Here is a 26,669-nt window from a genome sequence, read left to right as displayed (position 1 = left end):
AGTCACGTGGTCGGGTAGTATTAATAGTCAGTGCGTGCTCATTTCGAACCATTCTACCGCTCGCTAGAACTTAGGCGAATAGCGTGTATACTACGCCTTATATTGGATGGAAAGCCCTGCAAGTTTATTGTATGCATATATGTTGTAATATGAAATGTAGCATTGATAATAAATGTTCTAGCGAGCAGCATTCCTATATAATGTCTTTTGTTATCATTAAAGTTTAATCATTTTATATTCGGACGAACAAAGTGAGGGAGAATATAATGGTAATAGATAAAACGTCGTCTATATATCTAAATATCCAGTTGAAGGCAAGATATGTTTCTTCTCATGTAGAATCTTTTGAATAAATTCTGTCTCATGAGAATATATAAACAGGTTATTAAACCAAGGACCTCTATTCGTGCCCATGGGAATTCCAACAGACTGTTGGAAGAACTGATCACCAAAGACTATAAAGATATTGTCAATGAGGAACTCTAGTAGCTTTTTAATCTCAACCTCAGAGCACTTCTGCGCAAAATCCGAGTGGTGTTTAACATAGTAATTTTTGAATGACTGATCACTAGATGTGAATATTTCCTTTTTTCACTTTTGTTGAAGAAGAACTGTCTATGATATCAAAAAAATCTAGTCTTTAATTCATTTTGAGAAATGGTCCAGTAAAGTGTTGAAAAGACATACATTTTGATGTTGTTGATTTGAGAAAGTTTTGCGATTTCAAATTTACTAAAAGTTCTTTAGAATTTTATAGAATTAACATTTTGTTTACATCATTTCTGGCATATGTTGTGGCACAATACGTTTGAAGTTTCTCCTTCACAGCTGTTAATATTTTTGTGAGTAGCAAATATAGGGGCTTGGTAGAATATTAATTGGACCTGCAATGTATCTTTGTTTGTAAGGGTTTTTGTGAAGTTTAGGAATCCAGTAACTCGTATTCATTCGTCCCATTGACTGGTATATTAAATGCATTTAAACCTGAAGCATGGTTTTGAAGAATTTCATCTTTTAAAAGTGAAGATGGGGTATAAGCAGGATTACCAAATGTGGAATTAATGCCAAATTCGTTTAAAATATACTTGTAATAATGAGTCTTACAAAGACAATGTTGTGACGCTTTGTCAGCTGAAACCAAAACATATTCCTCATGTAACCTATCTAATTCTTTCATCACTTCTACTTTACTATACACAGAAGTATAGATGGTATGCACTTTTGTTTTGATGTGTCTAATACAGGATTTTAATACTTCTCTTATACTTTTAATCCATTCTGACAAGGTAGTCATGGCATAATCGTCGACAAAATTCAATATAGAAATGACATATATCGCCAGTTGAAAGATCGAGGTTCTCTGAATTTAGGACCTTTCAAAGTAAGTGATTTTAGGTTCTCATTTTCAGCTATATCAACATACCAGAAATGACATGCCCAACTGGACTATATTTGAAAGAACACAAAGAACGAAAACATAAGATGGTATTTATCAAAGCACTGGAAGTTTGTTTGGATGCAATAGTGGACGTATATTTGTAGCAAATACAGGGTGTCGACTTGAACTTGAAATCGTGTCTTGTATGTGTCACAGGAGACTATCAAAGTTTCCCTTTATTAGCATAATTCAGGTCGAATGAGAAGTTCCAAACCTGAGAGCAGGTGAAAACGATGAAAACTTAACAGCATTTAATGCATGCACAAAATACAAGCTTGCTTTTTCGATGATTTTCATACGAATAATATACATAGATCTACCTGTATATGTAAAAATAGTGCAACAAAAATAAATTTATTTTCAAGTTAGTTCGCTCGCGAGGATGAAAGTCACATACTTACTTGCAAAGTACATATACAAAATAGGAGAGATGGGGTATATGTACTTATTAATAAGCCAGTTAACTTTTATTATGACCTTTTAGTACTAAGAACTCGATATTGTGCTTTATGAAATATGACATTTTTAACATTAGCATAATTAAATCTCCCTGTTAAACATACTATAAGAGAAAGTAAAATAGTCTTACAAACTTAATGACATTTTTTAGCAGTGTGAACACTAAACATTATGTCAAACGCACTCAACATCTCATCATTGTTTTATGATAAATCTATTTAGGGAGCAAGCACAAATGAAAAAGAACAGAACAGAACATTTTCGTTGAAATGGCTTTCTTTTAATCGAAGCCGTCAACTGATGGTCTAGTCACGTGACATACAGTGTATGTACATGTAAACATAAACAGGGCTCGTGCCTTGTTTTGAAAATGAAAAGTTTAGATGTCTCGACTATATCTTTGCGTCAGGTTTTGAAATTTAGATTTGTTACTATTTTTTACTCGAATCAAATACTATAATATCATGAATTAAATATCTAAATACATGTAAATATTGTATAAAATTCGTGACCATGCCCCTTTAATTACAAATCGTTTTGTTTTGCTTTATAAACCATTGCCAATCCACCTAGTATAATATGATACACCATACCTTTTAGAATAACTTGTAAGTCGTCACGTAATTTGGCGAATGTGTTGTAACCCGACCTATCTTCGGGGATGACGTTAATTTTATTCCACGATCCACAAGCATATTCAAAGAAATCATCACAAGGATCAATATCCTGTCTCATTCCCCTCAAAAGACGAGCAGCTGAAATGGACAAATCATCTCATGTATACACTAGTTTTACAGGGAAAACTGTAGTACAAATTTACATTTAGATTTACTTAGAGGTTTAATGGGGAAACTTTAGTTAAAATTTACATTCAGATTTACTCGCAGGTTTTCGGTATTCCTCTGAATTTTGCAATTATTTTTTTCAACCGGACACATAAAGATATACATGTACCTCATTATTTTTGCCATAGATGAATGTATGCAAAGTACTTCTTTTATTTAGTGATTTATGAGTTCATCATCATTGTTCCAGCATAATATTCTAGCAATAGTATCTGAATAAAGTATCTTTACTTCAAACCTAAAAGTTTTCACTTCAACTTATGCTCTTTTGGATAATTGATGTTAACTTGAATGCCAGTAAACTACAAAATGCTGTGACAACGTATAGACCAGGTTGTGTACGCATGTTGTTGGAAGTCGATTATGTGTGGACAAATATATAATTGTATAGTTGTTTTTCTGTCAACATACATTATGTAACTTACATTGAAGACGTTTTAATGCAATATTACGTATGGGAGGAAATGCTACACTCTGTAGTATCATTGCAGTAAAGCGAGCATGCTGTCTAGGAGCTGCGGTGTACGGTATGCATAGTTAAATCAAAGTAATCTGAATTCATCAAGAAAGAGGTATGAATTGCGACGCTACACACCGGCAGACTTTATTTCACGCGCTTCACGAAAAGTATGCCGATGTGAAGCGTTGCAGTTCATACCCTCATGCATTTTCAAAACTGAAGTTTATTTCTTAAATTTACATTCTACTTTCATTTCTGTCGGAATTCCCAGTCGTTAAAATAGATGTACTGTCAAAATTCATACGCGCATAGTTCATATCTGCATCGCATTTATGTTGCTTGTTTTACATCCCGTCGAGAATTCTTCACTCATTTTGAGACGTTACCAGCTGTAGGTGAAGAACCGCAAAAGATCTATGCTTAGCACTCAGGGACGTAGCAGTGAGGGTTCTTTAATGTACTGTGTACCAACGCCTGTCGCGACACGGGACCTCCTTTTTTTTTTTTAAATAAGGTCAGCGGAGCTCGAACTCACGACCTTCCGGTTACGAAGCAAACGCTCTACCACTAAGCTACGCGGTCATCGCATTCACGAGGAAATGGCTATCATCACAATCAGTAAAGATATCAAAGGCACTGGGAATGTAAATATAATCTAATGTAGTTATAGATAGTGATTAGTGTGGTGGTATCTTAGCTTCACCTAACTGTGCTGTATCTTGAATACCGTCCTGATATGGTGATCGTAGAGCGACTATTACTTTGGTATGCAGTATTTTTTTTCTAATTAAATAACCCTTTGAAATACTTCAAAAAGTAAAGAGGTAGAACGTATTAATTTGTAATTCGCAACAAAGATTACAATCTCTCCGGGGTAATACGATTTTAATTAAAAAGAACAAAAGCTATTGCATTCTGTGATGTATTCATTGTTCCTTGATATTCCTTATATGAGTTGATAAAAACCTTTTGGTAAAAAGTTAGAATTTAGTTTCCATATGCGTGACAGATTATTCAAACATATACAATGTACATATGCATTTAAATCAATAAAATGACAGAAATAGATGTTTGACAATTCCATTTATTCGATGCGTGCTTTGGTAATAATTTGTAGACAGATCTTACAGGAAACACAATTAACGTTCAATGTGATGTGAGCAGTATCAATTTTATATTCTTTAGTGGCAGATACAGGGTACAAAATTTATTAATCCACTTTGGGCCCCCAGAGGAGCAACAAGTTTACAAGCTGGAGGATGATACAAATGACAGAACAAGCATGATCTTGGGCATTTATCAAAACAGGCGCAAAACAGAACTGGATATTCACAGATAAATGCATCTATAAGAAATATCTATATAATATGACAATGGATCAGGATTTGTTATATACCTATATTCTTTAGACACCATACATACACTGTATAAGTTGTTCTCTCGTTTTCTATCTCTCTCACTCAATTCGTTTATCTTACAAAAGAAAACAACACATGTCAGCTGAGACCACCAGTATAGACTTTTACCGTTTTCGTGTTACATTTACCTTTCATATTTATAAAATAAATACAATGGCTTGTTGTTTTAATTCATACTATTTTACAAACTGCATGTCAATATCATGAAATGTGTATTGTGCAGTTTTACATGAAGACATACATATATAATAACAATTTTTTATACTTCCAATGTTTTTTTAAATATTTTTATATATTGTGATGATAAGCATTTCCTCATGACCACCTATAGTTGTAAACAATTGCGCGCATTCAGTTAATATAGAACGTCTATTTTAATGACTGGGAATTCCGACAGCAATCAATGTAGAATGTAAATTAAGGTCTGCGTGAAATATCGTAGTTCATTGCTTCATGAATTTTCACAAATGAAATTTATTTTTTATATGTATAGGTCGTTTTTGCAAATAAAATAGCCTGGTTCCCTGTCCCTGCTACAGTATGCTCTGCGTCGCAGGGACAGCTGCCTTTAGGAACCAGGCTATATATACATGTATAACAATGTACATGAAGATAGTTGCGTACAATGATACTTACACGCCTTCACGCATTCCTCTGTCAAACAAATTCCGTTCGCAGACGCATCCTGTTTTTGATGATTTGATGTATCGCTTTCTGAAGAGCAATGCATATTCAATAATCTTATATACATTTGTACTAGATATTTTACAATCAATTCTCACCAAAATCAGAATTAGATATGTTATATCATACCTCTTGTGGTTTCTATGACGATGAGGATGGTTGTGACAACTATGCAGATGAGACATATAAAGATTAGGATAATCTCAAGTGGTGTTCTCTTTCTATTCCACCATGGTCGATTAAAGTCATTCTGCGATCTACATGACAATAAATATCGTAGATTACAATGACATACATGTACATGGCTTATGGTTGATATGACCTGGGTTCTGTAAGCCTTGGACTGATCTCTGATTAAGGTACTGGTCATAAAATGCTGCATTCACAAATAATTTCGAAAGTGTTTTGATAAAGTCACAATAATACCTATAAAACACCAGTGAAAAAACCATTTGATTCTTATAGTCTCATGCATGTATCAGTTCCACTATCAGTTTAACACTAACCAACTAATTCAAATTCATATATTATAGTATACTTTTAGTCCAAATGTGTAATACAATTATGTCGAAAATCAACGCCTCGCCACCTAAACTTATGCTTAAATAAGTTATAGACTAAAATGAAAAGGTTAAGATAACAAAATCCTATAATGAATACAAAATTAAGAGTAGGGCAAACACGGACCCCTGGATATACAGAGGTAGACTCATGTGCTTAGGAGGAGAAAGTAGCCCCTGTCAACCGGTCACACCCACCGTGTGCCCTACATACGGTTATCCGTTTTCAAAATCAGTGTGTAAAGAATGATTTAACAAGTGAGCGTCTTTAGATCTGACCGAGATTTGTCTGCATCCTCTCTGTGGCAAAAATTCTTGTCTCTGATTGCTTAGGATAAAATATGTCACCCAACTTGGTCTGAATATTATTGTTAAAGCGATCGAAATCTCTGGATGTGAGACATCACACATCTCATGTTTGAAGCTTGCTAAATAGATACGTTCCATTTTTGACCTTCCCGTACTCTACTTTGATATTAGATTACTGCAAATAATTAACTGGCAATAAAACACCTTTGTGTTATTGCAGGTGAAGATTATCACTCTGTAAACAATCGGCGTATGGATAAGATCTCTGTTAATTCAATTCTGGAGATACGGACGCTGTGGGATTATCTTATTAACTATTCCGGAGAAAAGTGATCACTCGTAAAATGTTAGTTGGGAGGCAGGTCGTGAAAATAAGGGAGGGGCGACCCCATGAGGGTGGCCGAGCAAATCCCCCAAGGTTAAACATGCATTGCATGGTTGTAGGTTTACTAGTGATGAGCATTTTTGTGATGATTTAATGTGATATGAAATCCCATTCTTTCTTTGTTGAAGCTTTTCATAGACACAAAAAAATTAGGTAACTCCTGATCCCCAGCTCCGAAGCCCGTTGCGATCGAACAAACATCAATCTTTATAGTAAATTTAAATAGATCTTTTCTTTCATTAGATTAACATTCAAGCTTGTTTATTTCTTTCTTTTGCGTCCCGTCGGGAATTTTTCACTTACAACGAGACATCATCAATTGTAGGTGAAGTGTAAATTTTGACCCATGCATATCTTTATCGTATGAACATCTGCCGTGACACGGGACCTTGGTTTTAAAGATTCTCCCAAAAGACCTGCAACTCTCAGTTCTAAATACCTTTTTTCTGAAAAATTAGAACGTTTATATCTGAATCTTTTATGTATGTTTTATTAGATATTCATATAATACATCAAATCACAGCGGAATCTCTTATTTGCAAACAAAACACTGTTTGATCATTCCAGGAAAAATCACAAAAAATCCATATAAAATAATTGAAAGCTTGTATCAATCTTTCAATGGTGAAATCATACTTCATAAGAGGTGTTTTAACGAGCCATTAAATAATATTTTGGTGTAATGAGCTACCTTAATCCCGGTCACGAGGCGAACGCTAAACACTGAACCACGTACTGGAAAGCCCTAAGCATTGTGGGAGAAAAATATAGCGATATATCGCGATATTGTAAAAAGATTATATTGTCTTATGAAATCGATTGGCTTTCTTGAGAAAAAGTGCACAATTATGCTCCATCTTAGGTCGTTTAATCGTGCTAACACCATGAATCTAAAACCAAACGAACGTTTCTAACTGTTTTGAAAACATTGCAGAACATAAATATTTCATTTTGTATATCGATAAAACGTATTAACCAAGATGTATCGATGTATTGGTGATGTCAGTATTGAAGTGGGAACGGTATGAAGCTTATCCAGTAGAAATGTTTATGATCATTTACTTTAAAATAATGTGTTGATTATCAAACTATATGACTAAGGTATTGATATGCAAATAGCACGAAAACATACGTTTCGTATTGCAACTTAAGAAAATGGCATTGATTACAACAGCACGGAGAGGAGAAATGCTTGTCAGCTAGTATCAAAATGTATCAGAGATAGCAGAATCCATTTCCATTGACTTAACAGTATGCCGGCGTGTGAATTATTAGGTGATAACTGTATCAACATCGGGATCTTTAGAGGAAATCATAATTTGTATACATATCTGACAGGAAACAAGAGTCATGTTCAATGTGATGAAAATAACATATTTTATTCAGTGGCAGATACGTATTAACAGTTCAGTAATTTATTTCCTACCTATATTCGTCAGACAACACACTTGATAAGAGATTTTACATCGTTCGCTGGTAATTCTTTTTCCACGTATTTTTCTTTCTTGGGTGAAAGGGAAGGAGCAAATGTATTTCATGTTTTTGTTATTCAAACTATCAAAATATGAATGTTATTGGAAAGTAGATAATATTTTGGAGAACTTACTCTATGCATTACATATTCTGAACACCAGACGATATGATACATGTGCCGGTGACAGAACTATTGCTAGAACCATAAATCTGTTTGAAAACTTTTTCTATCAACCTAATTAAGGTACATGTATCAGTACATATGGTTTTAAACGAAAGTAGATAATATGGAGGGAGGTATTCAAAAGAAACGCGTGAATTATTTGATAATACAGAGCATCTCTAATAATCACCAAGTAGGACAAGCTTGAAGGAATACAAAAAAACCTGTTTGATGACATTGATTATAATGATTACCATTATGGAACGGATTGCTTTTAATGTCCTAATCTACAGTGGAAGGTGAAGGGCGAAGATAACGAACAGTGACCAATCTCATAACTCCTATAAGCAATACAAAATAGAGAGTTGGGCAAACACGGACCCCTGGATATACCAGAGGTGGGATCAGGTGTCTAGGAGGAGTAAACACCTCCTGACGACCGGTCACACCCGCCGTGATCCCTATATCTTGATCAGATAAACGCAGTTGTCCGTAGTCAAAATCAGTGTGCCAAGAACGGCCTAACAATCGGAATGAAACACGTCAGACAGTATTTTACCCAAAGATAGGTTCTATTGGCAAACTAGATCGTTATAACGATCATGGAATTTGCGAATTGTTGACTTTAAACGAGACTGTTGGAACCCTTCCACCATCAACTTGTTTGTCAGTAGCCTTCTTCGATTTAAAAAAACTGACCATAAGCAGAACAATCTATTGCGTATCGAATCAGTTGAGAGATATAAATACCATATGCAGGTGATAATGGAATATTGCTGCATACATTTTAAATTGGGTGGGTAATTTCTCAGACGTTAGATAACATCATATACTTCGGAGTACAATGTATCTATACTATAACAGGTTTAAAACCAAGAGCTACAATGGAACTTAATTGTTCAATGCACAGAAAATACAATACATTTATTGCATGATAGTGAGGGATATATGAAGATTTCTTCACCCATGAAAAATCATATTCCTCGAGGGCAACGTCCCGAACATTCATGCAATAACTTGTTTATTATACTGAATCAAGCAAAATGCATAAAATTAAACGTAAAAATATTTCAACGCTTTGTTTAAATCTTTGACTGGTAAATCCAAACTCCCTGTCGAGGCCTCATTACGTCAACTACGTATAGACCTCTCCTATGTGACGCAGTACAATATACAGATTTGTATATTGCGAGTCCGCGATTATCACGCGGGCATATGACACTAAAGAAGTAGTTCGTAGTTAAACGTTTGAAGATATTGACACTAAGAGCATTCATATAAAAGTATGGATTTTATTCTAAACATAAAATGATTAAAATATCATTAAAAAGTAGGAAGACTGCTAAAATTATGGCGTAAAGTAATGGACTTTATGTTTACGTTCTTGTTTTGAACTGTTTACGTTAGACGTTATGTTTTTTCGTCATTCTACAGTGACGTCACACAGCATATGCGCCTAAGAAATCGCTATCCGATAATGCCTAACTGGAAGAGTTTGGTTTGTGAGCAAACGAACTCTGGCGGAAGTTTGCTGGTAAATCCTCAAAATTCGCTGTCAAATCAGAACACTCCGCCAAATAGTCACGGAAACATTTAACTGCTACTTTTGTTGCCTTTTTTGTTAACAGCGTCCTTTTCGTTCAATGATAATGTGAAATCCTCACTACCAGGCTGATGAAAACCCTTGCCATGTTTGTTGTCGTCTGTGTCATTCGGAACACTCGGGTTTGTTCATTTAACTGGAAACGAAAGTGAAACAAGAGATATCCGAAGGGGTGGAACACGACGGTCACGTGACCTCGGCCAATCAGGTTCTGTTTTACTAGTGATTGTTTATATGAGGTATAATAATACTATGTACAGTGTAGTATACGCCATACATAATTCTGCAATGTATGTTCTTATCATTTATACATACGACGAATGACTACATCGCGGAGTACTAGGAGTCTATGTGATACACCAGATGTATTGACTTTGACATTTTTGCACTTGAAAATCAACATTCATTTGTTTCCAATTGTTTCATCACTGCGTTTGGGTATTCCAATTTTTTCTTGCTACAATTAGTACTAATGAACCTCCTTGATTAATGCACTTAAAACATATCAATGTTCAATTGTCTGTTAATGCAAAATGACAGAGAAGGACAAAAGATGGACGTTTTGACTGACGCGATGATTTCTCTGTAACATCTAAACCTTAATTACAGGGGGCATTGTCATAAACTTGATTTGTTTGCTATATATGTATTTGGTGTAAGGGAGAAGATTCTTAAATTCATTAGATGATCCATTTATCCTTGGGTTTGAACGTTTTACCCAGAGATCAGAAAATTAAGTTTTGATAGATGCCTCCAGCCCATTATAATTATATGCAGTCAATCTCTATGCTGGAAGCTCTGGGGTCTTTGTGTGTGTCCAGTACTTCACAAGAAGAATTCTAAAAACCATATTGTATATTCACTACTGTAGATTACCTATTTTACGCAAGTACTTACTACATGTATCGCGAAATGCCCCATGGACGTCAAATCGCGTGATCATAGATTTGCGCGTGGTCTATCGATCAAGAGTTTTAATGTGTATTTCAACATTATAAAAATAAAAGCGAGTAATTTTATTTCGCGGGTACTGCTTTTTGAGAAATTACGCAATAATAAATGTCTCGCGAATCCTCATTGTTACATGTGCCAAGTTTGATGTCTAGGAGTCGAAAAGAAATAATGCATTTTCACAATATGACTCATTATAAGAATCCCGTCCTACAACTGTATAAGCACTAATCTGAAGGGCCATGAATTTCACAACTTACATCAAGGTTTTTCTCCTCAATATTACAATGTACTAAGTTTGGTTGTTTAATGTCTAGTAGTAAAACATATTTATCAAGAAATTACATATTTTCACTACATGGGTTAAAGGGCTGCACACTGGTTCCAGAACCTCTAACCCTTGATTGTCACAATTCTGGATGAAGTTTCGCTGCGTATCATAAGTACAGTATGTACTGCCTACTACTGAGCCTGGTTGTTTTACGTCAAGAAGTTAAACTGACTTTTAAAGGAATAACACATTTTTCACTATATGATTTACACAGCTCCTACCTAACATCAGAACACTTGACCTAACGGACAAGAATTTCACAATTTTGGCAGTGGTATCTCTTCTTATTACTACTGTGTATTCAGTTTGGTTGCTTGGTATCCAAGAGTCAAGAAAATTTAAAGAAATAATGTCCTGTCCTAGCACCAGAACCCCCGACCCTAGGGGCCATGAATTTAACAGATTTGGTAGAGACATCCTCGCTATTTATAATCATTCACACAGTCTATCTGATAGATGACCGAAATATTGCAAATGTTTTAAAGGTTTGACCCCATCCCCCAGGTTCCATGGTTTCAATAGCCATAAGATTTACATTGTTCCCCCTTCCCACATAGATGTTCAATACTATACTATTTCATGAAAACTGTGATGGACAACGTGTATTAGGATACATCAATCGCAACAGGCCACTTGAGTGACGTTTAAAAAAGCATGTTACAATACGTACATGTAAAAGAAATATGGGAATCTATGTGCCAATTATCAAGATTTAGGTGAATAATTACATACAATTTACCAAGACCATTTTATTAAAAAAAATGTATTGAATATGTTAAAAGTCTGGTTTTAAAAGTTCTGTGATGTAAACAGAAATCGCATATAGAAAGCATCGTGAACAAAATGTACAAATTTCTAGCTTTTGCCTCTGAAAAACTTCTACATTTACACCCCAATATATAGTTCCTTCAAAATTTGAAATTAAACGGTAAGGAGTACGCTTTTATCAAATATCTTGTAGTGAAATTTTAATAAACAGAGTAATATTTATAAGACAGTGGTGCAAATTTCAGGAGGTATATCTTTAGAAAACGGGTGTAACATGTAGAAGAGGGTTTTTGGATTTTTTTTATCCCATATCCAGAACCATTATGTACATATTATATGCAGTCGATATCTTACCTTTTAAAATCAACTTGGCTAGGATCGTCTGTTATGTAATATTTGGATTTTCCATTGACCTCCATTATGTGGTCACGTAAAGATGAATTCTACAAGACAGGGATGAGAATTGTAAATTCATATCAATTGATTATGCAGAAGATCCCTATAAATTCAGCCTTGATTAAAATGAACATTCATACGGAAGCTGGTTGGAACTAGGTGAGAAAAATATTTCATCTGACGACTGCCAATTAAGGTTCGGGCGGCCGTCATATAATTATTTGACGGCCGTCAAATAAATTCCTGTCGACCGCCAATTAAATTTCTGGCTGCCGTCGTATACATTTATCTGTTAGCTTTTATAAACTTATTTCCGGCAGGCGCCAGGTATTTATGTCGTGACCGTCGGATATCTATACGGCGGCCATCAGATCTTATATTGACGGTGGTCAGAAGAAATTACGTGGCAGCCGCCAGAAAATAGTTTTATCCCCTGGCACCCACTGGCTTCCGTACATTTTGGATACATCTGTCAGAGTAAATAAAATAAACTTCCAACAACATCATTGTCTTACAAAAATAGTATACATCAATGAATAATCACATGACTGTTGAAATCGGCAGAAAAACACATTTCATATATAGAAACAAAATTTTGAAATTTAAAATTCCTTCTAGGTCATATAAATATAGATTACACAAATTATAATATAGCTTACAACATCTACACACAAGTTCTTCGATATATTGTTTTGCACAAACGTTTATTGAAAAGTGATTGAACAGTCCTAATAAAAACAAATCGGTCTGCCAAGAAGAACATTTATCTTAGACATCAAGTTTATTTTTTTTACCTGAACCAATGATAAAATTATGATAAAGGTTCGGAATTGATAGAGAAGTCTTCTTTTTTTCGATTGATTTCAAGTGATAGTGGTTTGTGACGTGTACGGCCTTCTCAGTTGAGGGTAAAGAATGATGTTTAGTTTTAGAAGAAATGCAGATAGCTTTTACAAATACTTACGCCCAACATCTTAATAAACTGAAAACGGTAAATCGAATGATCTTTTCCCCGAGGCCAAGCCGAGATGGAAATAAAACTGCAATTACCTTCCGAAATTTGTTGATATGTGTTTTGGAATACATGTATCGAACAACAAAAAGATGATAAGAATTAACATTTATAAGTTATTTTACAAATTCTATGGTTATTTGCGAATACAACCTGTCGTTAGGTCGAATACTGTCTGACGTTTTTTCACACCAATTGTTAATGTTGTTGTTTGATGTCTAGGAGGAATTACTTCGTTTACTTGGTCAAGATAGAGGGTTCAAAGCGGGTGTGACCGGTCGACAGGGGAAGCTTACTCCTCCTAAGCATTATATCCCATATCTGGTTTGTTCAGGGGTCCATGTTTGCCTTACTCTTACTTTTGTATTCTTTATGGGGGTTATGGAATTAATCACTGTTCGTTATCTTCACTTTTCATCAAAGGAGTAACAACTTTAAAAAACTATCAAATGTTAACGTCATACACGTACTTACATCGCAGTGATAACATTAGAAAATGCATGGGGAAAATGTCCATCGCTAGTATATAGCTATGCACTGGGTTCTTGGACAACAGTATAGAGTTATTGACTGGGTCCGAGGACAACAGTTGTTTTGTTTGACCTGAGAACGGATCTGTTTCCCGAAGCTAGAGGCTAAGGGCAACAGATCCATTTCAAGGTCAAACAAAACAGCTGTTCAAGAACTCAGTCTGTAACTGTTTTGCTATACAGCTTCATCCTTTGTGGTTGTTTTCTCTAAATGCACATGGTTTGTTGACTTCGAACTTTTAACAAGACGCTGTAATTGCATATCCTCATTAACGTATCCACTAGTTTAAAAGAAAACATACCCAGTACCCTAATTAATAACCCATAACTACCCAGTACCCTAATCAATAATCCATAACTACATTTTTCGTGTTTCTGCTCTGTTTTTCATCCGATAACCTCACCATTGCGTAAACAAAGCTACAGACCGATAATCACGTGACTTGCGTAGCCAATGCAAATAGAGCAGGCTATTGCCCAGTCCATAGTTTGTAAACTGTTGACTGGTCAATAGAACACGAATATGAGAGTTGGTTTAACAATTAGAATGTTGGTTCTAAATCGTAAAAGCCATGATTTTATATACGGAAAGAAGAAGAGGTATAACAAATGCATGCATACATGTATACACAAGTCATGTAGTTCTGATCCAATTGCATTGGCTTCCAGTCGAGTACTGTATTCAATACAAAATTCTGTTATAAGTTTACAAGTGTTTTCATAACCTGGCTCCTAGATATTTGTCAGAACTTATAACACTATACATACCGGCGAGATCGCTAAGATCGGAATCAGTCTGTCTGGTTACAGTCCCTGTAACCAAGACAAAGACTTATGGAGAGAGGAGGTTTGACATGGCTGCAGCGGCACTTTGGAACTGTCTGCCATGTGGATTTTTAAAAGAAATTTAAAGACCCAACTATTTCGTCTTGCTTTTAATGTGTGATCTGTGATTCTGTTTTTTACAAGTATTAATTACATTTTCCTTAGAACATTTATGCCAATAGTGTTTTAGCTTTTAACATTTTCGAGTACATTTTAGATACTTTGCATAGTGTTCTACCAAAAACAAAAAACAAAAGTATTCACTATTGGCCGAAATTTCGTGACTATTCTCCGTTATTTAGGCACGCTGACTGAATACAGGCATTATTAAAATGGTTGAAATAAATCGCGAAACATTTTACGACTAATTCAAGTGGCACATATACATATACTTCATAACGTAATTACGTTATGTTCCCTGTTATATATGTCCCCTTAAACATGGATTATCATTACGGAGAATGTTCGACGCAGATCTGCAAGAGATTTTCATTTTATTTATTCATTCATTGTTCATGTTTTACGCCGTTTTGAAAATATTTCAGCCATATTACGGCAGGGAAGAAAAATTCTAAATGTTGTATTACATAGAAATATACACAAGAAATAGTACTTTGTTTTTACCTCAATAACAACAATGTTAAAGGTTTTAAAAATAATATTTGTTTGCTTGTATGAACAAGTGAAAACAACGGAAATAGATCAATCTGATATATCCTATACAGAATACAAAATCAAGAGTAGGGTAAACGGGCACCACCCATGGACATACCAAAAGTGGGATCAGGTGTCTAGGAGGAGTTAACATCCCCTACTGACCGACCACACTGTCAGACTGGTCACAACCTCCGTGAATCCTATTTTGATCAGGTAGACAGAGTAATTCGTAATAAAATAAGAACGGCCTAACAGTTGGTATTGCTAGAGTTGACGGAGAAGCTGAAGTCATCCCCTTTATTGTAAAATCGCGTTGTTAGTTTGCCGTTGACGGCAGTCAGAGATTCAGTCCAAAAGTTGGACACTTCTGTCCAACTCTTTGAGACATTTCGGCTCAAAAACATTTCGGTCTTATTCTTTTTCATTCGAGACACGTCTACAGAAAAAAAAACTAAAAGAAGATCACAGCGATGATGTGAGACCATGCCTAAGTCAAGTGAACGTCAGCTGTGAATATTGTTTAATTTGTTACTGTTATTTCTACTATCTTGACATATAATGTAAATAAATCCATTCATGCTACATTATATTTTCGTTATTCTTTCATTTATTGTATTTCTGACTTTTGTCCCTCTAATATGATAAGTCAATAAAGGATGAAATAAGAATGAAATAAAATTAAACGAAAATGTTGCAAAGTATTTATATCAGAATTGATTAACGTGAGTCTATGTTCGTTAAATCATTGGGCAGAAGTGTCAATATAGAGTCGAAAATATCGGTGATAATATTAGACAAAAAAGGCCTAAGTGTCTCTGGGCCGAAATATTGGTCCAAATTGCCAATGTTCTGTATATTGTTGGGAGGAAAATGCATGTGATATGTAAGGCGAACAAAGAGGGGATCGAAGTGTATCTTGGACGAAATGTCATTAGGCCGAAATGTGTTATTGGCCGAAGAGTCAATGTACTACATTGTATATAATAATGCAGGTGAAATAAGGCCAAAACAATTGAGCCGAAGTGTTTCCGACGGGAAAAAATTGGGGAGAGATGTCTTGGGCAGAAGTGTCTCAAAAACAATTGGGCCGAAGTGACCAGCTTTTTGAACCGAAACGTCTGAGCCGAAGTGTCTCTGTGTCTTTGGGCCGACGTGTCTGACATACATGTTAAATGAAATATACAGATATGATGCGGATATGGAAGACTGTGGTGGTGTCCTTTATTTCGAGTTCCATGGGATGCTAGTATATAGAATCGACATATGAATGAAAATGACTATTGTTATTAGATCGAACGTCGTCGATACACTATTCTCTTTAAAGAAGTCGAGAGGCATAGTTTTCACAAGCATTCATGTTTTGATTCTGGAAAACGTGTAAATGCCGGAGTCGGTGACGGTTTATGCTTCGACCGACCTTTCGACTCAGATGTGCCTGGATTTACGCAATAGACAAGTTGTTTTTATTAACTTGCTTTTAATCCATTTTCTACATGTCCCCTGTCGCGGGTTTAAATCACAACTCTGATTACGTCAGCCAATTCTTAACTATTCCACTATTGTGACATTGCTTCTCCCAAGACCAGTTAACGTAAACCCGGGACAGGGGACATGCAACTACAGATCTTTTACCGTGTTTAGTTGGCTATATTTTGTTTCCAATTTTTCTTACTGGTTCGAAATAGTGAACCCATGTTTCGTCACCGGTAACAATGTTTGCGAATTGTTTTGAATTTGGGAAACATTTTGAGCAATTGCTTAGCGGTTTGTACTCGTACTCGTTTTTGGTCATCTGTCAATATATGCGGTATCCATCTGGCAGAAATCTTTCGTACTTTCAAAATACGCTTCAAAATGAAATGCACCCGCGATAGTGATCTGCCAACAACTTTGGCAATATTACGAATCGTTTATCTGCCATCACTTTCAATTATTTCCCCGACTTTTGAGACATTTGCCTTGCCTTTACAGTCACAGATAGGCCAGATTTTGCTGCATCTTGTAGGGACTCTGTGCCAGTCAGGAATTTCTTTCTCCACTTACGAACTGTCTCATAAGATACTTTATAAGACCCATAAACTTGCCCCAATTCAGTAAAAATATGCATTACCGAATGACCGAGTTTTGTGTGAACTTTTATATAAGCTCTAATTTCTTTTGTTTACACCGTTGGAAAGGTATTGAATAGAGCTATTCAAGAGTATCACCATCTACGAAATCGTGCAAAGCGTTATCGCGCTGTGGTACAATACACATTATATATTGAACAGCCCTCGTATGACCTATGTATGATCATCAGTGTCATAATAGTAAAAGTTCAGAATAATATAAAGTTTTATAAAACCACCGTAGGTAGAGAATATATTCTATTTTGTTCAAACCATGACCATACGAGAAAAGCAATGGGATTACAGATCTCACAAGTGAAAAATCTAATTAATTGTGACATTGTTAAGTTTTTCAAAGAAAGCATTGTGACATTAGGGGGTTAATCCCATGGGGATCCGGGTTAGTTGTTTGTTTAACGTCCCGTCGAGAATTTTTCACTCATTTTGAGACGTCACCAGCAAGGTGAAGATACTGTGATCAATCTCATAACTCCTATAAGCAATATAAAATAGATAGTTGGGCAAACACGGACCCCTGGAGACACCAGAGGTGGGATCAGGTGCCTAGGAGGAGTAAGCATCCCCTGTTGACCGGTCACACCCGCCGTGAGCCCTATATATGTAGGTGAAGTACCACAAATTTAGACCTACATGTACATGTATGCTTAGCACTCAGCACCGTAGCACGTAAGGTTTTTTTATCGTGCCAACACCTTCCGCGAACCGTGATCCTCACTTCTAAATGCCGAGCGTTTGGCGAAGGAGCAATCACTACTTATTCAAACGTCGTCTTAGACTAAGTCCTCAGTACCCCGTGTTTGTCGTAAGCGGCGACTAAATGGGGCGGTCCTTCCGATGAGACCGCACACATTCACAACAGCTGTAGCATGATAAAGATCCATCCCTGCTCAAAGATCGTAATCACCGATTTTAGGCCTCACAGCGCTTCGCATAGATCACCGGCAATGGTAACGTCTCGATATGAATGAAAAATTCTTGAGTGGGACGTTAAGCAATATACAGCCAACATTAGAGGTTAACTGTTGAGACTATGCATATAACGCAAAATGAGCGATTTTTGGTAATCTGTATGTTGATATCGATAGCAGCAACTATATTTGTTGTCATTTTCAGTCCTGTTGAAGTCTTGTTGACGTGTAAAACTTCAGATGCAGGATAAAACGCGGTGTACATGTAGGTCGGCGGCCTTTGATTGCATAAAATCTAATCGCTATTGCTTGTGCAGAACGTTTTCTGTTTTCTTTGTTGCTATGCTTTTTGATTTTACAAAATGGTGACCTCCTCATATTATTACATACAATATTTTTCGTTTACCGTTACGTTCCGTTTTTCGTTGTTTGTGGCACTTCACCTACAGCTGGTAACATATCTACATGAGGGATTTTCTCTCTCGAATAAATGTATAAACTCAATTAATCCATTAGGTTATTTCTGAGATAGTGACCTTGCTGTTCTTAAAATGAAATTTGATTTCCAATACACCCCCTCGTAACACTTTACATCGATGTAATGGTCTCATATATCGTACATGTATGCATAAAATGTACATATGATGCTTGTAGAAATTTTAGTATGAAAATTGTAACCTCCTGACTCCCTGGTAGAGAATGTATAGATTACATTTACCGTCATTGCAACGAAAGATATGGAATGTGTTAATTACATTGACATCACAATATCAAACTAACAATATTAGTGACATCACAATAAAACTACAATATTACACTACACAATGTATTTGGGATCATAATGACAATGCGATCAATTCTCCATACGAGTGAAAAATTCTCGAGTGGGACGTTAAACAATATACAACCAACCAACCGACCAATTTTGTTGAAGAAAGCAACCACGACCATTCTATGACTGTTTCAATTTGTTGAGTAACAATCAAAGAGAGGTCTGTGAAATGGAGCATCACTATCATACAGTTAAAAAAAATTACATGTAAAGTAGTGTATACATGTATGATGAATGCTGTATTTCCCCGAAAATCGTTATTCATACTTTTATTCCAAAATTAAGTAAATGTTGTGCAAGAATCTCGATGTACCTCCTTTTTCATTCTCAGTTTGATCAAAACTGACGTACAAGTGAAATATTGGGTCACAAACATATTCGCCGCCATTTTGGTATTTTGACACACCATTAGTATTTTTCACAACGTTTTTCTTCTAGGAAACATCCAGAGCAGATGTGAACACACTTCTTATTTATATTATATATTAATCTTGTCAGTACAGATATGAGATGCTAAATTTTTGTCTGTCCGAAGCTGCGCTCTATGTTGCCTAAAAGAAAAACGTTCACAAAAATAGCATTTTAATTGAATTTTAGTTAAATTCCGAAAATGCGTCACTTTTCATGCCATACACACCAAATGATTGTCAATATACGAGAACAATTTCGTGAAATTATATTTGGCTTGAACTCTTGTATGAAATCAATGATGATTATATCCCTTTAAATAAAAAACTTTGAAAGTTGGAGTTTTACGGGGACCCATAATCATATAGTATGTATATATAAGCATTAAATGTTTACCTAAAACTTAGCATTCCTGTTTTGGTCCCACCCTGATTCCAAGAACCATTGGTTTGAGCAAATTTAAATCTAACCATCACGTCCAACCTTTCTATAGTTTGAAGGATCTTTTCTATCCTATTGTAAAACTGTACAATCTTATTGGTTTTTTCTTTTATACCTCCGGGACGGGCTGAATTGAAGACATACTGGTATCGACATAACATGGTGACGATTGCACACTAGTTTGACAAACTGTAGTATTGTTCTTGCTAATATTTTAGGTACTGGTATGTGTATCTAGTACTGCTATTCAACATTCGCTAACTTTGGTTAAAAGAGTTTGCTAACAGAGAAGAATCAATAGTTTAGTCTCAAAAGCCCATGAGCCTTTCCAGCACGCCGCAATGACATAAATTGAATCTAAGAAATCTAATTCTATGTGTAATGATGAAGTTTATCTGATAATGTGGTTCGAGAGCCTGTCAAAATTACCACATTCTGTAACAAAGTGTTAAATCAGACCACTGTCGTCTACTTCATGTAGAAAATTTGGTCACTCGTTTTTCCACATGGTATTCATTTTTAATGTGAACGTATCCGAAGACTGTTCTGTCTTTTTCACATAAATTTAAACATACTATTGATATAAGATTTAAAATAATATATTTACTCGAGTTCTTTACCATACTAAACAGTGATTCGGGGTTGCTTTATATAGTCATTTGCGTTAATATCTTTGGTGTTATGAAACCAAATGTGTACACTTTACACCCTCGTCATGTTGGTAGCCAGTTCTAGCTGTATAACGATACCTCCTTAGGAAATAAACTGGGATACCTCAATGATAGTCCATTGTTTGCGTTAGAGCTACAGGATTGCAACTACAAAATGTACTTATATCTGCTCCTTCCTTGTATTACATGACGTAGACAGATGAGCACTGTCTTGTATTGTCAGAAAAAATTACTTGAATGGGTGCTTGTAAGTCAATTTTCTAATGGAAGACTTTCAAAGATCAATGTTTCCTGCTATATGAACTAAGTATTTTGCCGATATATATTATATACGATCGAGTGATGATGCATGATTCTATAAAAGTTTAACATACTCATTTTATTTATCATATCTTTATGCTGGTAGCTTGTTATACCTTTATGATTGGAAATTTTCCAGTGCAGTACATAGGATTGTGAATAGCAATAAAGCTTCACATAAACGTCTGTTTAATGTCTCATCTGGAAGACAAACATCTAAGTGACCCCCGCTACTGATGGACAGTATCAGACAAAGAGCAGTTTCAATATGATCCGTTGCTCCCAACACCAAGAGCTTGCGAGGAGATTATTTTTACTACCAACTCAGAGATGGAATACTAGCTTAACGCGGATTACATAGATCGTATTTGATTGCTATAAATTTAATTTTGTTTTTCTAAAAGCAAATATTGATGTGAAATGAGGGTTGAAAAACACTTTTTATTTTAAATCAATATGATAACAAGCCAAGATAAAATTCATTAAGAGTGGCAGCACAACCAATCAAGTAAATCCACAGAGGAAAGCGAAAATGAAAAAGTGAGGGAGATTAGTGTGCAGCATCTCCTAATGCTGTTTATTTATTTCATTCAAATTATTATCCGAAATCATAGTCAGACACCAACATTACACTATGTCGGTCATCGTGGTCAGTTTTGAAGAATCGAACACGCCCTCGTTGTTAAACGATTATATCAATCCAATCATAAACATGAAAAATGTCATATATTGTATTGGTTGACTGTATATTGTTTAACGTCCCACTAGAGAATTTTTCATTCATATGGAGACAGCGCTGTAAAATTTAAACCTATGCTCGGCGCTTATCATCTTTGAGCAGGGGGATCTTTATCTTGCCACACCTGCTGTGACTTTTTGCTGTCATCCTAATGACCGCCCCATTTAGTCGCTTCTTTCGACAAGCAAGCGGTAACGAGGACCTATTCTAACCCGGATCTCGACGGGAATGTATTGTATTGAATTGAAACATTGAGGTATCAAGACATGCAGGCTTTTACATGTACTGAATGTGGTTAATATGCTATAACATTGAGATCTCCTCAAATAAGGACATAGAATGGCTTGAAAACTTAAACTTAATGAAACTGAAATGTAACATCAATTCAAGTAACCAAACCACATTCCTTGTGTATTTGATGCATGACATCACAATGAAATTACAATGATAATTTTTGATAAAGAAAATTAAAATAAAAAACTGAACAGTGACCCATTTCATCAATCCTATAAAGAATACAAAATTCAGATCTAAGCAAACACGGACCACTGGACAACACCAGAGATGCGATCAGGTGCCTAGGAGGAGTAAGCATTTTGACCGATCAGAGCAGAGGGTTCATCATCTTAATCAGAAAAACGAAGTAATCTGTAATCAAAATCAATATGTTTAACAAATGGACAGGTATGAAACACGTCAGACAACATTCCACCTAATGACATGTTGTAATTGTAAATTAGATCATTGCAACGACCAATGAATTGGCAAAATGCTGACTTCAAACGAGGCTGTTGATACACTGTACCCTTATAACATCAACTTATTTATTAGTAGCATGTCTCGGTATGAAGTTGATCATACGCCGAACATGCTTATGCGCATCGAATCAGTTGAAAGCATAAACACCATATGCAGGTGATCATGAAATATTGCTTCATGAATATGGGAAGTTGACGATGAAGTCATTAAATGGAGTTGTTAGTTTGCCTTTAAACCCCATTTCAATTAAATTTCTAAAACCGAAGCGGATATGAACGACTATGTGGTGTCTTTTATTTCGATTTCCCTGAAATATGATATCGAAAGAATATATTTATGAATGGTAGTGAATATTGTTCATAAATAAAACATTGGTGATGAATCTAATAGGTATATATCACTTGAAGACCACTGCAAGATATTTTTCATTTCATGTAGAATCTTTTGATTTAACTCTGCTTTATAGGAATACAAAACACAAAAACATGTCATTTAATGAAGGAACACAAATTATGTGGATGGAAATTCCAGCAGACAGGAAAATCCAGGTTGATCATCAAATAAATATGTAAGACTCTAAAGTGCGATGGTCGCTCCAAACTGCGATGATTTGTTAACGTTACGGACGCCAAAGGGCGATGGTCACGCAAAGGTCGATGGTGCGGAGTTCAGAAACGTTTGTGACGTCACGTCATTGTTACGTCATTCTTAACGTCTTTCAAAATAAAACCGAAGAAGTGCAACACGTACGACAGTAACCGCAAGGATTTTACTTTCGAGGATAGTGAGAACGGCAAAGCACATTTGTTGTCGAACTATCTACTTCGCCCAAACATTCTTTAATTCATGATCATTTATTACTTTGACGTACACGTATTAAATTCCTGGGGGTATGTTATAATACAAAACATTCTATACGATTTCGCGTTGGAAAATTTTGTGTTTCATAACACGACAACTAAATGGTAATGAAATAAGTTCTTATTCTTATTTTTTGTGCATGGATTTTGCACTGATATTTTAGTGAAACAAAACACGGTTGGTTCAGTCTGTACTAAAACACTGTATCGTTTACAAACCAATGGATTTCGGCGTGTCACACCATCGCACTTAGACGTGTGAGACCATCGCACTTTGGCGCATGAGTGTGGACCATCGCACTTTGGCGTGTCACACCATCGGGATTTGGCGCAGACCATCGCACTTTGCCGTGACCATCACACTTTGGAGTCCTACATATATATTCTCAATATTTTTATATCAACTTTAAAGCACTGGTGCATAGAACCAGAGTGGTGTTTAACTGTTTTGGATGACTGATCACAAGATATGAATATTTCCGAGTTCCATTTTTATTGAAAAGCAGCTGTCTGTGATGTTAAATAGCCTTATCTTTAATTCACCGTGAGACGTGTATAGTAAAGTGTTGAAAAGTCGTACATTGTGATGCTGCTAATTTTGAAAAAGTTTAGCGATTTCAAATTTTACCAAAAGTTTTGTTGTTGTTTTTTTTTTTTGAGAAACCACATTTGATTTACATCACTTCTCGCATGTGTTGTGAAAGTTTTTCCTTCACAGTAGTTAATATTTTCCTGAGTATTAAAGATAGGGACTTGGTAGAACAATTACTGGATCTTGTAATGTATCTCGTTTTTGTGAAGTTTTTGGAGTCCATTATAGGCATGGTAACTCATATTCGTTCGCTTCGTTGATTGCGATATTCAATGTGTTTAGCCGGTCGACAGGGGATGGCACTTGATCCCACCTCTGGTATATCCAGGGCTCCCTCCGTGTTTGCTCTACTCTTAATTTTGTATTCGTTATAGGAATTATGATATAAGTCTCTGTTTTGGATGTAAAATATAGAAAAAAAAACTCTAAACACTTTGTAGAAATATTTCGACCGTGTTACCGGTCTGAAGAAGACCGGTAACACGATCGAAATATTTCTACAAAGTGTTTAGAGTTTTTTCTGTATATATAGAAATGAAGTGAAAGATCGGGCTCTCTGAATTTATAAAATACTGTACTTGGACGTATTTTAGCGGGTTTCATATTTTAGCGACTTTGGCGGTGAAGCAAGAGTGCTACCGGGTACTTTATAGTTGCGCTATAATATGAAAATCTTGATTTGACAAAAGAAGCGCTAAATCATGATTACGCTAAAATAAGTACACATACAACAAGTGACTCAAGTCGCCATTTTCAACTAGATTGACATAACTATTGTTTTTAAATAATGTCACGTAAATTCAACTTTATCGGGTGGCAGTAAATATTTACAACATGACAATAAATTGTATTGATTTTCTTTCTGTTCTTTTTTTCAATTAAAATTCTATGCTTGTCTAACGTATTATGATTTTCAAAAAACAATTTACCTATTTTTTGATTCGTGAAATACAAGCAAAATAACAGACAATTCTTACCTCTTGACTTAGACGTGTAAATCCCTGAGTAAAACATTTTTTATGCGTACCACATGTACCATATATCGCATATTATTTTGGACAGCAAACGCATAAACCTCTATTGGTGGAAGGAAATTTGTTCTCTTATCGTTTTCAGCCTATTATCTGAAAGGAATGTTTGTTTAGAGTTGACTATGGCAAATTGTCTTATCAAGGATCGTAGGTGCAGTTTTTAGAGAAAAATAATTTCATGAATTATCGGCATTTTATTTTACAATCGCAGATTTTTTGCAGAACCCTGGACTCTTGTCGTAATAAAATTGTTGCATATATCGGATGTTAGAACCCCTCTTGTCTTATCACAAAAGTAACATTAAAAGCCTCGTAAATTTCGTTTAAACGACGTAAATCCAAATGATGATAATTCTAGAGAAACATGCATGAATTTACTTACACCTACTCAGAAACTCAGTTGTATGTCTTCCACCACAGACGGAGATTAGAGTAATCACTCATTTGACTCCCCGAGTTTTCACCACCTTCTTAGCACAGATGGCTAGCCTATAATAATAATTTCCAATTGATTTACCAACAGATTGGTGTCGTGTTCCAAAACATCCCTTCAGATTCTGGATTTGCGAGTCGCCTGGATTCCGAAGGATGTCCAAGTCATTTCCTGCGCCTGCGTTCCATCGTGAAGCATTAGGTAAACAGTAGTTAGCATCGAGTATTTAAAAAACAGATTTACACACAAACAAAATGATTTTTCATGTAAATATTTATACAAAGCGAACTTCTTACTTTGTAACTAGAACGAAAAAACTTCAGAAAATGTTTGAAAGTGAAACTCTGGTTCGCTAAAGTTAAACAGCTGGTGATTGAATATTCGCAGGTTCTTTGTTGTACATAGCAAATACGACGACTTTGGGACAGGGAAAAAAAAAACAACCCAAAAAAACAAGCAAAACAAAAACACAAGCAAATAACCTCAAGTAGCATCTTCTTTACATATATCAAAATAATGATAAACCGCAAAAATCTCCGTGAGGCATCCTAATATATTGATAGAGTTACATAATATCGGAACTTAAGAATATTGGATACATGTGCCCAGAAAAGCAGCAAATTATTGAAAGCACGGTATCAAAGAAAGCTAACTAGAAAAGTTTCGAAAATTTTCAAATGTAATATGTTCAAAGATTCCAAATTGATATTCTTAAAAATTTAATCATTAGATGAAATAGTCTCCATAATGCTGATCATGCAATTTTCGTTACTACATTGTATATATTGTAAATCGACCATTGTAAAGCCCTAGTTGCTGAATGATTAGCATTACTGATACACATTAAACCATATCATAGATAAATATCTTACTCTGAAATCTGACAAAATATGAATAATGAGAGTTACGAATGAAAAAAGACGAATCAAATATGTTGCATTTTGTGCTTGTTCCTTGCATCTTTTGGAAAATCAATGCCGCAGCCAAAGAACCTTTGAACACTAAACTGTTTCATTTTCAAGTTAACCTCTAGGGCCGGTACAAATTGTCCTTTATTTTCACCGTTTTAATGATATATTAAAGATCTGAATAAAGATATTCTTGTAGAAAGGAATTGATGAAAGGTTAAGACGGTCTGAAAGCTCGTAAATTAACTTCAACGGATAAATATTCTTAAAAATGATTGAAGTCCCTAGAAAATCACTATCTTTGCTACTCATTTCAGATTCTGGCAATGCATACGACGCAAAAAAATCCAATGAAACGCTCCGGTCTGTCTTCTTCTCATTGTAATTATTT

General features: G+C 35.4%; 1 protein-coding gene across 2 annotated transcripts in view; it reads right to left on the bottom strand.

Annotated features, from left to right (window-relative positions):
- Window positions 1–25,531, bottom strand: part of LOC125646913 (neprilysin-like) — a 38,736-nt gene extending 13,205 nt beyond the window's left edge. Inside the window, exons 1-6 of one of the 2 annotated variants that reach the window (XM_048873534.2) lie at window positions 25,320–25,531; window positions 24,884–25,030; window positions 12,202–12,290; window positions 5,434–5,561; window positions 5,257–5,334; window positions 2,491–2,652 (exon numbers count right to left, since the gene is read on the bottom strand). In XM_048873534.2, coding sequence (XP_048729491.2) covers window positions 2,491–2,652; window positions 5,257–5,334; window positions 5,434–5,561; window positions 12,202–12,266 — 433 coding nt within the window. In that variant the 5' untranslated portion in view covers window positions 12,267–12,290; window positions 24,884–25,030; window positions 25,320–25,531. The remainder of the gene's footprint in view (window positions 1–2,490; window positions 2,653–5,256; window positions 5,335–5,433; window positions 5,562–12,201; window positions 12,291–24,883; window positions 25,031–25,319) is intronic. The other variant, XM_048873545.2, reaches the window with a different exon arrangement.
- Between the last annotated feature and the right edge of the window lie 1,138 nt (window positions 25,532–26,669).

The sequence above is a fragment of the Ostrea edulis genome, chromosome 1 (genome assembly GCF_947568905.1).
Source record: "Ostrea edulis chromosome 1, xbOstEdul1.1, whole genome shotgun sequence".
NCBI lineage: Eukaryota > Metazoa > Mollusca > Bivalvia > Ostreida > Ostreidae > Ostrea > Ostrea edulis.
This window is presented reverse-complemented; position numbering and strand designations above follow the sequence as displayed.